At 58.4% G+C, this 12,400-nt stretch overlaps 1 protein-coding gene across 1 annotated transcript in view; it reads left to right on the top strand.

Moving 5' to 3' along the window:
- The window catches only part of DNAH17 (dynein axonemal heavy chain 17), a 140,706-nt gene that overhangs the window by 84,811 nt on the left and 43,495 nt on the right, over nucleotides 1–12,400 (top strand). The window contains exons 41-49 of the mRNA XM_059997538.1: nucleotides 139–276; nucleotides 1,126–1,258; nucleotides 2,789–2,916; nucleotides 3,633–3,781; nucleotides 7,721–8,003; nucleotides 8,104–8,277; nucleotides 8,506–8,713; nucleotides 9,149–9,314; nucleotides 11,742–11,844. Of these exons, the coding sequence (XP_059853521.1) occupies nucleotides 139–276; nucleotides 1,126–1,258; nucleotides 2,789–2,916; nucleotides 3,633–3,781; nucleotides 7,721–8,003; nucleotides 8,104–8,277; nucleotides 8,506–8,713; nucleotides 9,149–9,314; nucleotides 11,742–11,844 (1,482 nt within the window). The remainder of the gene's footprint in view (nucleotides 1–138; nucleotides 277–1,125; nucleotides 1,259–2,788; nucleotides 2,917–3,632; nucleotides 3,782–7,720; nucleotides 8,004–8,103; nucleotides 8,278–8,505; nucleotides 8,714–9,148; nucleotides 9,315–11,741; nucleotides 11,845–12,400) is intronic.

Below are 12,400 nucleotides of genomic sequence, written 5' to 3'. Positions count from 1 at the left end.
AACCCATTCCCCGCACAGGGTTCTCAGTAGCACCCACGGCAGAGCACGTAAACATCCCCACGGGCAGGGCCGCTGTTCCCTTCTGAGCTCTCCGCTGGGCAGGGGGCTCAGCGCCCCGTTCCCACACGCCTTCCCCAGGTCATCAAGCAGAGCATCGTTGAGCTCAAGCTGCAGGCGGAGGACAGCTTCGTGCTGAAGGTGGTGCAGCTGGAGGAGCTGCTGCAAGTCAGGCACTCGGTGTTCGTCATCGGGAACGCGGGCAGTGGCAAGTCCCAGGTACGTGCCCACCCGGGGACCCAGCCCAGTGCGTCCCGGGCGGAAGGGTGTCGCGGACCGGGAAGGAAGCTGTGACGGGGGGCCGGGGACGGCAGGGGAGGCGAGGAGTGGCCAGCGGACCCTGGTCCCACCGATGAGGCCCTTCTCCCAGGTCCTCCTCTCTCCCTCCTCCCCCCTTGATATCAGTCACCCCGCCTCTCTGCAGCCGACCCCCCACCCTCCTGTCCCCTGCCCCCTACCACTGCCTGGGCACAGTGGAAAGCAGAGGGCGGCGGCCAACATGACTGATACCTATAACATCGGAAAATTCTAAACCAGCCGAGTATTCAGCTAGCCACCCACAGGATGGACTATTATGCTATTATTAAAGATCACTTCCAAAGACTATGTAACATGAGGGACGCTCACTGCAAGTTATTTTTAGAAGGCAGAAACTGTAGGAACCAGTTCTCTAAAAAGGAACGTGTGTATTTCTGTCTACGCATATACCCACGGGAAACATCCTCAGAAACCCTTCTCTCTGCGGGGGAAGAATGACAGGTAGTTTCCTTCCTTTAATTTTTCTTTCAGCGAGCACCTTACTTTCATTATCAGGGAACTAGTATGAATGTTACCCAGTCTGGGCACAGGTAGCCCTCCTCTGTGCACAGGCAGGAACCATCGCAACGCGTCTTCCTGGACGTTGTTTGCGGGTCGCAGACTCACCCGCGTGTCGCCAAAGCAAACCAGGCCCAGAGCAGGGATTCTGCCCGTGGGTCTTCAAGGGCCCTTGGAGCTCACACAAGGGCCCTAGCGCAGGGTCTGGGTGCGCGATGTGGCCCTGAGTGAGCAGCCCCCGCCTCGGTGCAGGTCCTCAAGTCTCTGAACAAGACCTATCAGAACCTGCAGAGGAAGCCGGTCGCCGTGGACCTGGACCCCAAGGCCGTCACCTGCGACGAGCTCTTCGGCATCATCAACCCGGTGACCAGGGAGTGGAAAGATGGTAATGGGGCAGCATCCCCGGCAGGGCCGAGAGGGCGAGGGCTCGGAGCAGGCGTCCCAGGCCTGGGTCCACGGCGGGCCCGCTTTGTCGTGGCCGCTCGGCCGGCCTCTGTGCGGTGAGCACGTGGCCGAGCCCCCGAGGGAGGCCCGCAGCAGGCCCAGCGGCGGTGAGGGGGCCCACACGTACGCGTGTGTAATGATGGTGCTTGCGGAGAGCAGGAAGGTCACAGAGGGGGGCTGGTTCATGCTCCCAGGCGGGAGGAACCAAGGAGGCCATGGACACCGGAGCATCAGGGCTCAAGCAGGGCTGAGGGGAGACAGGGCCCCCACCCCATGGGCTACAGGAGGAGAGCCCTGAAGTGCAGGCTGGAGCCTCGGGTGCTGGGAATGGTGTTTCTCCGGGGAAGGGCCTTGGTGAGATCTGTGCTTTATATAAAAAAAAAAAAAAACTCGGGACATTGGAGAAAGGACAGGTGAGGGGCTAGGGGAGATGGGGGGCCCCAAGGGTGGTCCAGGCGGAGGAAGGGGCAACTGGAGGGGTTGGAAGAGGCGGGTGTGTACTGCTTGCCAGGGGACCATCCCCACCCCTGCCCCACCCAAGCTTCCATGCGTCCCCCTCCCGGGCCAGGAAGCCAGGGAGGCTCTGCTCCAGTCTCCCCTGTGAGAGGCCCCTGCCGCCGCATCACCCTCTGCCCCCCGCCCCGCTTTCTTTTTGTGACTTGGCATCTATCTCTGCACGTGTATCTTGCATCGTCACCCCCTCCACTGGGATGCAAGCTCTATGGGGTGGGCAGGGGCTTCAGTTGTCCCCACGCCCCCTGCTCTGAGCCTGACTTTTTTTTTTTTCCTGTTTTTTTTTAATTAATTGTATTTATTTTATTTTTGGCTGCGTTGAGTCTTCATTGCTGAGTGCGGGCTTTCTCTAGTTGCGGCGAGCGGGGGCTACTCTCCGTTGCGGTGTGCGGGCTTCTCATTGCGGTGGCTTCTGTTGTGGAGCACGGGCTCTAGAGCGCAGGCTCAGTATTTGTGGTGCACGGGCTTAGCTGCTCCGTGGCATGTGGGATCCTCTCGGGCCAAGGATCGAACCCCTGTCCCCTGAATTGGCAGGCAGATTCTTATCCACTGCGCCACCAGGGAAGTCCCTGAGCCTGACTCTTTAAGACCACTCAGCAAACCTTTATTGAGTGAATGAATGAAAGAGGGAAGGGATGAGTGAAGGGGTGCAGGGCGGGGCAGTGGCCTTCCATGTAGGGCTGTTGAATCTGAGAACTGGACCAGACTTGGGGGGGATGTCGGGGGGCAGGGTCAGGGGTGGAGTCACAAAGGTGGGTCCTCGGGGTCAGGAGAAGGGCAGGAAATGAGCCAGGTCCCCTCCTGTCTGAGGGCCTCTGCTGTCCCTCTGAAGTAGGGCACTGGCCACCTCTGAGAGAGAGGCCAGTGTTGGCCCGGAGGGGGCGAGCTTGGTCTCAGCCCCTGTGGCCCCAGGGAGAGCCGCCCAGAGCTGGACCTGACAGAGCCCCACCGCCCACAGGCCTCTTCTCCACCATCATGCGGGACCTGGCCAACATCCCTCACGACGGCCCCAAGTGGATCATCCTGGACGGGGACATAGACCCCATGTGGATCGAGTCCCTCAACACCGTCATGGATGACAACAAGGTACAAGGGACCCCTGGATCCCAGAGCTGACCCCCCCAGAATGGCAGTAACGTGGGGGAGGGGAGCATATGCGACATGCCACATGTCTCACCTGCCGCACTCAGCAGACAGGACCCGCTGTGCATGGGGACTCAGGAGGGGGCCTGCCTGGCGTTCTGCACAAAGCGTTATGGACGAGGGAAAGCCCCCCCACCCCATCACAAGACGCGTTCCTCACAGGATGCAGGCCCGTGCACCCGGCTCACCTGCTTTTTGGCCGCAGTGTGGGCGAAGGGTGCAGGTGTAGAGAGCGTTCCTGTCTGACTGACGCGTGGCACGATGTCGGAGGGGTAGCTAATATCTTGGAAGGCGCGGACAGTGTTGAGAATTATCTAGAAGCAGCTTAAGAAAGTGATTCTCAATTGGGTGGAGGAGGGACCCCCAGAGTTCCTGGGGGGCAGGGGCGGGGTCATGGTTTGAAAGGCAGCTTTAGCCTCAGAGTGAAGTCCTACGTCATCCACGCACATCTGGACGCTCTCCATGGCCCCAGGCTGGGAAGGGCCGGGGGGGCTGGCATCGAGGACGGCAGGGAGACGCTGGGCTAGGGAGGCTGGTTGGTGGCTGGCGGGGGTACGGGGAGTGTCCCCGACCTCCTCCTCTTCTGAGATGTGACCTGTGAAACCCTCAGGACGAGGGTGCTTTGGGGCTGAAACCCACAGGCCCGTGTCCCTCACTAGGTCCTCACGCTGGCCAGCAATGAGCGGATCCCCCTGAACCGCACCATGCGGCTGGTGTTCGAGATCAGCCACCTGAGGACGGCCACGCCGGCCACCGTGTCCAGAGCCGGCATCCTGTACATCAACCCGGCCGACCTCGGGTGGAACCCGTGAGTTGGGCTTTTGTTTTCCGGCTCCAAACTATGCAGAGAAAGAGGAGGGCGTTGACGTTGATGTATGTTCCTGTGAATGCGTTCATTCGTTCACTCACTCGTTCATTCATACGCTAAATACCTTGTGCTGGGCCCTCCCCAGGCAGCAGCGTGGGGGCGATGAAAGGATGCGGGACAGATGTGTGAACAAGTGATGTAATGCGTGGAGACTCTGCATCACGGCAGCTAACGAAACAGAAGTTTGTACCACGTGCAGGGAACTCTGAGGAGGAGGGAGGGTCTGGGCCTGTTGTGGAGACAGGAAGTCTTCCTGGAGGAGCTGGAGTTTGGGCTGAGCCCCGACAGGAAAAGGAGCTTTCCGGGTAGACAGGTAGGGAAAGCATTCCAAGTGAGAACCAACATTTAAGGGGCATCAGGGCGAGAGTGTGAGCTTCCCAGGAACGGGCGGTGGTCAGGTGTTCGTGGATGGAGCGTGAAGCGAGGATGCTCTTGGCAGGAAGGGACTGACCCTGGAACAGCCTCCAGGGCCGGCACAGGGGCCGTTTCTGACGTGACGAGGAGAGTTCATGGCAGCAGATGCCGGGTGGCCACTGGGGACAGGGGAGGAGGGATGGATGTGAGAAATGTTTGAAACCTTAAGAAATGGAAGGCTTGCCATTGATCCTGGAGGCATGTTTTTGTACTTGGACACAAGGCTAGTAATTTATACCCCAGGACGTCCTGCGTGGTCTTGAGTAGAAACCCCAGTGCAACATTCTGGGACGGACAGCCTCAGGAGAAACACCCCGGCTGCATTCGTTCAGTCGTCCACTTCATTCATTCATTCACTCAACCAGTGCTTTCTGCATCTGCTGTGTGTCTGACCCACGGCTGCTCCGTGCTGGGGAAACTGGGTCTCCCGGAGAGATGTGGAGAGTGGTAGGAGAGGTTGGGAGGAAGAAGAATCCTTGAAGCATTCGAGAAGGAACAGGTAGAAGGGAAACCGGGGAGGTGACGCCCCACATAGCCCGGGAGGAAGGAGCTTCAGGAGGGAAGCAGGGTCGCGTCCGGAGGGTCAAGGAGCCGAGGACAGGAAGTTGCCACTGGCTTTGGCAGCTGGGAGCTCACCATTAACTCAGGAAGAACAGCTTCCTGGCACGACAGGGGCAGAAGCCAGATGGCAATTCACGGAGGAGGAATTGAGAGGAGGCCCTGGTAATGAGGGTCCTTCTGGAAATGTCTCATGGCGGCCGGGGCGAGATGAGCAGGCATGGGTGTTTCCAGGCACAGGCAAGTGTGCCGGTGGGGAGGGGGGAGGGGGAGAGTTCATGCTCCATGTGTCTGTGCATCGAGTGGGAAGTGAGACCGCTGTCTCCCGATGCAGCGAGGCCGGGGCTAGGGGGCTACACGAGCGCAGTGACCCTGCAGGGACAGAACCAGAGCTGGCCTGACCCACAGGGGCCTGGGGGCCGCTGAGACCCAGCACCACTATGCCGCCTTCTCCAGCCACACCTGTCATCCTGCTTTCTTAGTGTCCTGTGGCCACCATGACAAAGGGCCACAAACCGGGCAGCTTCAAACAGTGGAAGTTTTTTCTCTTCCGGTTCTGGAGGCCAGAAGTATGAAATCAGGTGTTGGAAGGGTTGGTTCCTTCTGGAAACTCTGAGGGGGGATCTCTCCTAGGGCTTCTCCCCCAGCTTCTGCTGTTGCTGGCAATCCTTGGCTTGTAGACACATCACCCATCACACAGCCACCTTTCTGAGCCTCACGTGGTCTCCCCTCTGCACATGCCTCTGTGTCCTAACTTCCCTCTTCTCATAAGGACCAGTCGTTGGATCAGGGCCCACCCTCATCCAGGATGCACCCTCTCAAGATCCTTATTTTATTTTATTTTTTTGCGGTACGCGGGCCTCTCACAGTTGCGGCCTCTCCCGTTGCGGAGCACAGGCTCCGGACGCGCAGGCTCAGAGGCCATGGCTCACGGGCCCAGCCGCTCCGCGGCATGTGGGATCTTCCCGGACCGGGGCACGAACCCGTGTCCCCTGCATCGGCAGGAGGACTCGCAACCACTGCGCCACCAGGGAAGCCCGAGATCCTTAATTTGATTGCATCTGCAAACACCCTTTTTCCAAATACGGCCACATTCATAGACTGTGGGTGGACATGTCTTTTGAGGGGCCCCCATTCCGCCCACTACACACGTCTGGGCGTTTCCAGGGTGGGCAGCAGACAAGGCAAGAGAACTGGAACAAAGTCTGAGCGGGAGCCGCTAAGACGCAAGAGTACGGGAAGGAGACGGTGGGGCCGAGGGGCCCCCGGTGGACGCTCAGCGGGGGCGGGAAGGAGAGCGGAAGGTCAGCAGGGGTGGGCAGGGGCGGGACCCGAAGGCTCACCCTTCAGCCGGAGTGGTTCTTAGGGCTCCAGAGGGGTAACCGAGAGAGTGAGTGGCATCCTGGGGACCAGGAGGAGACCCGGGTTTTGCTGGAGAGAAGTGGAGAGGCTGAGGGCCTGCTCAGGCCCCCCCAACCCAGAGAAAGAGCAGCCCTCCAGCAGGGGCAGCCACGACTCGAGGCAGGGGTGGCTGAGCGTATCCAGGAGCGGGAGGTGAAGCAAAGCTCCAGGGCCGGAGGGGCCCCGTGGCCTCTGGGGACAGGGCAGGAGCCTGCAGGGAAGCCACTCGTCCTCCCGGGGTCTGGGTCTGGGTCGGCTTTTCAGATCAAAGCCAGCGCGCACATCTGCACGCACTAAATGTCTCTAACAAGGCAAAATTTAAAATTTGATATATCCGCCTTCAAGAGAGAAGGCAAATGCAGCAGTCTATGTATAGATTTGCAAATCGGTCTCCGTTCTGAAGACCCACTGCATTTGGAATCCAGTTCTCAGCTGCACTGTGTTCGCTTGTGGACGTAGAGTGCTTAATGGTTTCCTCTGTTACCTAGTGAGCCCAGGGGCAACGGGGCAGAGTTTTTGAGCTCTTGGTTCTCTGTTCTGCTAGGGGTGCAGTAAGAGGCAGAGCTTCCAGAACGTGCGCTCACTTGCAGAAAGGCATGTCTGCTGGGGCTGCGGAGGGCAGGCGAGCTGCCTCGGGTAACGCGAGCTTCCTGCTTACGTTTTGGGCATCCTAGAAAGGACAGCTCACTGAGCTCATCAGCCCGCAAGGGAGCCGACGCTCTTTCCGCTTTCAGCAGGCACTTGTTCAGCACTTACCGTGGGCCAGGCTCCCCTCTATGAGCTTTAAAAGTATCAGCCCAGGTAGTCCTTCGAATACGGGAGCAATTATCATCACTCCCATTTACGGATGAGGAACCTGAGGCCCAGACATGTTGAGTAACTTGCCCAAGGCCACGGCTGGCCACGCTAGAGCCCATTCAAGCCAGGCAGTCGGGCTCCAGGATCCACACCCCTCACAGCCGTGGTGGGCCACCTCTATGCAACCCACTCCAGAGATGTATGTGTGCCGGACAACCCAACATGGCTCCTCAGGAATGCCTGTTGTATTGGTTTGGACTCTTCCATTAAATGCGTCAATTGGCTCAATTCACCATGTATGCTTCAGGCATGGCTGGATCCGGGAGTCCAGATAATGCAGTGATGTGTCCCTGCTCCTCTCCTTTCCTTTCCCTTTTCTTCCCTTCCCATCCCCTCCCTCTCTCTCCCCCAGGTGATGTTATGAAACTTCTCTCTCCTCTCTTCTTCTCCTATATCCAGCTCTACTGTCCTCAGTATTATCTGCATTTGGGGGTGGAAAGGATGGCTCCCAGTTGTTCTAGGAGGACAGCACCCCACAGCTAGAATCCTAGGGAAAGAGCACACCCTCATCAGATCCTCTTAAGGTCTGGGACTGGCCCCATCACCAGGCAGGAGTGCCAGAATCCCATGGAAGCGTTCCCCAAGCGGAGGGTTGCCGGGGGACCCAGCGTGGTGGCCCAGTCCTCCAGCACCTCCCGTCTTCCCCAGGGTGGTGAGCAGCTGGATCGAGAGGCGCAAGGTGCAGTCGGAAAAGGCCACCCTGCTGGTCCTCTTTGACAAGTACCTGCCCACCTGCCTGGACAAGCTTCGCGTCGGGTTTAAGACGATCACCCCGGTGCCCGAGATCACGGTCATCCAGATGATCCTGTACCTGCTCGAGTGCCTCCTCACCGAGCAGAACGCACCCCCCGACTCTGCCAAGGAGCTGTACGAGCTCTACTTCGTGTTCGCCTGCTTCTGGGCCTTCGGAGGGGCCATGTTCCAGGACCAGGTGAGCAGCCGGCCGCGGCGGGTGCCTGGCCACCCAGACCCGGTCTCCCGGCATCCCCCTCAGCTGGGCCGTTTCTGCGCTCTATTTTGTTTCCCAACAGCTTGTAGATTATCGGGTCGAGTTCAGCCGATGGTGGATCAACGAATTCAAGACAATCAAGTTCCCCTCGCAGGGAACGATCTTTGACTACTACATAGATCCCGACACCAAAAAGTTCCTGCCGTGGACGGACAAGGTGCCCCGCTTCGAGCTGGACCCTGATGTCCCCCTGCAGGTAACTGCCCAGAGCGGTGACGATTTATGACGATTTAGGGGCAGGACTCAGAGCCCCATCCCACTCGCTTCTCAATGGGATGTCCGGTCGCAAACGGTTTTCAACAATAGGACCTTCCAAGTAAGACTGGGGATTTGACAAACTGTCCAGGTCTGCAGGTTTGTACGGAGGGTGGGAATTGGAGGCTCAGGTGTGTCTGGGGTTACAGCTCCTCCCTCTCTCCCGCAGGCCTCACTGGTGCACACCACGGAAACCATCCGCATCCGCTACTTCTTGGACCTGCTCGTGGAGAAGTCGTGGCCGGTGATGCTGGTGGGGAATGCAGGGACGGGCAAGTCGGTGCTGATGGGGGACAAGCTGGGCAGCCTGAGTACAGATGACTGGTTGGTGCAGGCCGTGCCCTTCAACTTCTACACGACCTCGGCTATGCTGCAGGGTGAGGCTGAGGACAAGCGCGCATCCTCACAGCCTGGCCTCGACACACCCCATCACTCTCATCCGACGCGACTGCCCCCCAGTCCCACCCTGACGTTCCTCACAGTGCCTTCTTACTGCAGACCCGGGAGCTTGCCAGCTGCCTCTCCACTTCCCATGCCCCCACCCACTGCCCTCTATGCCCAGAGCAGGGGGACGAGGGTGGCAGATCCCACAGGGAGCTCCCCTCATAACCAGTCTCAGGTGGCCCCCAGGTCGATGAGCACAAGGTTCCTGTCCCCCTGCCTGGAGCCAGTGCTGCCCACCACCCTCTCCTTTACTCCTGAGGTGGCTGGAGTCCAACCCATCCTGTCTCTGGTGCCCCGGGGCTACCCCTCGGGCCACCGCCTCTGAGATCTACCAGGCACCGTGGTAGTCACCCCATTCCCTTCTCTAGGTGTTCTCGAAAAGCCGCTGGAGAAGAAATCAGGGCGGAATTACGGGCCACCAGGCACCAAGAAGCTGATCTACTTCATCGACGACATGAACATGCCCGAGGTGGACAAGTACGGGACGGTGGCCCCGCACACCCTCCTCCGGCAGCACATGGACCACAGGCACTGGTGAGTGGGGGCGGGGCGGGGGGGGGTTGCCACAGGGAGGATGCAGGGCTGGGACACAGGACCACGCTGATGGGGTCACAGTTCTGGGGAGAGGTGGGGGATCAAGGTCTCCTCCTCTCATACATTCCGCAAATACGTCCTGGGCATCTGCCAGGCCCTGGGCTGGCGGCTGGGGCCTGCAGTTCCATGGAGCAGGGACAGACAGGGGCCCCTCTAATTGAAGTGTCCATATGGCGGAGAAGACAGAGGGGTGCAGTTCCAGGGTGAAGGGAGCAGTCACAGAGGGCCCCAGCGGCTGGGTCAGAGACCCAGGGCGGGAGGAGGCAGCTGGGAGCTCCATTACTGGCCTTAGTGTCAGTACTTTGGAGGGAGAGCATCTCGGGCACAGTAGATGCCATGGGCAGAGGGAGTGTGGCCCCTGGAGGGGGCCATAGGAGCCCAGCGTGGCTGGAGCATGAGAGCCAGAGGGAGAGGTTGCCCGGGGCAGGGGCGGCCAGACCCCAGGACTCATGGACCACTGGACAGAGAACACTTTCTCCCAAGGGCAGCGGAAAGCCGAGGGTGGCATGTTTACATTTGCAGTCTGGAAAGGTCAGAACATTCAGTGTGGTTAAAACAAGTATCACTTGAAAGAAGTGTGCCACGATGACCTGGCAAGTGGCCCAAGCCAAACCTGGGGGTTTTGAGACCAGAGGAACCCGAGAAATCTCATCAGGGGTCAGTGAGGGGATGCGTGGAGTCTGCCCCTTACTGCCGAGAAATAGGGCATAGAGCGGATAAGTGGCCTGCTGGCGGTCACAGCCCTGATGAAAGGCGCAGCTGGAGGTCAAGCCCACGTGTCTGACTCCATGGCTGGCCTTTCCCCGTGACATGACACCGACTCCAGGGCTCACGGGCTGTAGGAACCCAGCAAGGACAGCAGTGAAGCCATGGGGGCTGTGGGCTGTGATGTGGGAACAGGGTGTTAGGGATGGCTCCCTGGGGAGGTGACAGAGCTGGGCCGGGGCGGGGCACACTTGAAGTGCAGCCCTGCGAGAGCTCGACATCTGTGAGGACATGAAAGTGGTGTGGGACGGCCAGGGCCCAGGACAGGTCTGGGGAGGGACAGGGCAGGACGCCGAGGACAAAGCAGGAGGGATACGTGAGGGCTGCCCGCGCCCCCTCGGGAGGATCTGCTGGGGGACCCAGGGGTGGCCCCTCACTCTCCCGGGCCCTGGTTGCATGCTCTCGAAATGGGCTCACCAGGTCGTGCATCCTTGCAAAATTGACAGAACTAAGATGTGTTGCGCTCTTCTTTAAGAGGGCCCTAAGGGCTGTGAAACTTCAGCCCTGGGTCCACAGCTGCCCTTGAGTTTGTCCTGAAGCATCTCTCTAGGAGGGGGAGGCATAGTCAGATTTGGAAGATCCCTCTAGAATTTCAGATAAAGGGGCCCCACAAGCAACAGGGAAGGCTGGACCGTTCAGAGGCTCTGTCAGCAACGGCAGAAGAGACGGCAACACAGACCACCCCCTCCCACACGGATCAGGCGGGCCCCGCGTGGAGGGCAGACCCACAAGCCAAAGGAGAAACTGCCACGTTGGTGGAAGAAAGTGTGACCCGGGGAAAGGTGGGGAGTGCGAAGGACTTCTCAGACCTAGGTTTCAAAAGCATAGGCCAGGAGGCCGAAGAATGGTGACTTTGACCTACCTGAAAACTGAGTAACGCTGTTCACCCAGAGACGCCATGGCCCAGCACAGTATGGGATTAACGGGAGAAACGACTTGCAGTGCCTGACACTGGCAGTGGATCAACACGTGGGGCATACAAGGAATCCCCACAAATGAACAAGGGCCGGCGCCAACTCCCAACAGAAAACAAAAAACAATGGGGGGGAAAAGCCAAAAGGTAAAAGGCACGTGAAAGACGCACTAGCTCTTTATAGCCTTTGACCTCGTCTGAGCCCCTGGAAGTGTTAGCAGTGCCCTGGCACCGAGGAAGCTCCTCAGCTTGCTTGATCGTCGTCACCATCATCATCCTGGATAATTAGAGTGATAATGGGGGGGGGTGGTAAACATCTGTGGAACCCTCGCTCTATTTCAGGGGCCCTTCTGAGTTTATTTTCATGCATTAGCTCCATTCGTCCTCATCATGACCCATTGCACAGACAAGAACACTGAGGCACGGCGGGGTTAGCCAGCCTCCCCAGAGTCACGAGGCCACTGAATGGAGGAGCTGGAACATAAACCCAGACCTGAACACGGAGCCACTCTGTTGCCTCCTGTTTCAAAATTTCTCTTAAGAGCATGAAGTACAATTGGCCATTTCACATGTAATTGTTATTTTGAGGTGTTTTTTTTTTTTAACCATATGCAGGGCAGTACTGGGGTGGGTGGGGAGCCGGGGGGTGGCTCCGGCAGCAGGACATTATGCTGGCCTTGCCCGCGCAGGTATGACCGACAGAAGCTGACACTGAAGGACGTCCATAACTGTCAGTACGTGGCGTGCATGAACCCCACTGCTGGATCCTTCACCATCGACCCCAGGCTTCAGGTAGGCAGAACCTGGACTCATCTCGGTCAGCTGCAGGAGCCCAAGGCTCGCTTTGGCAAATGAGAAGGAAAGCATTGATTTGGGATCGTGGGGCTGTGGGCTGGCATTCCCTGGAGAACGCCCCAGCCTTTCAGAAGATGTCAGGACATTCCCAGCGGGTGGGGGAAGGAGGCGGGTGTTGAGAGGCTAGTCAGCTCTCCCTGTGAGCCCATAGGGCTGCCAGACTTAGCAAATAAAAATACGGATGCCTGCTCAAATTTGAATTTCAGATAAACAGAAAAGCATGCCCCATACGATGTTTGAGATATATTTGTACTAAAAAAAAAAAAATTTTCCTATGTGAAATTCAGATTTAACAGGAAATCCTGTACTCTATCTGCAATGCCACCCAGGCAGGACCTCACCTCTGAATGACCTAAGCAGATGGAGACCTGGAATTTAAATCCAGGCTGCGCTCTGAGGCACTCTTTGGCCTCCTCCAAGTTTTTTCTGGAGAGCATGACACGAATTTGGCTGTTTGAGATGTAATCAGTATTTAAGGGGGCTTTACCACACA

Source organism: Delphinus delphis, chromosome 19 (genome assembly GCF_949987515.2).
Source record: "Delphinus delphis chromosome 19, mDelDel1.2, whole genome shotgun sequence".
Classification (NCBI taxonomy): Eukaryota; Metazoa; Chordata; class Mammalia; order Artiodactyla; family Delphinidae; genus Delphinus; species Delphinus delphis.
This window is presented reverse-complemented; position numbering and strand designations above follow the sequence as displayed.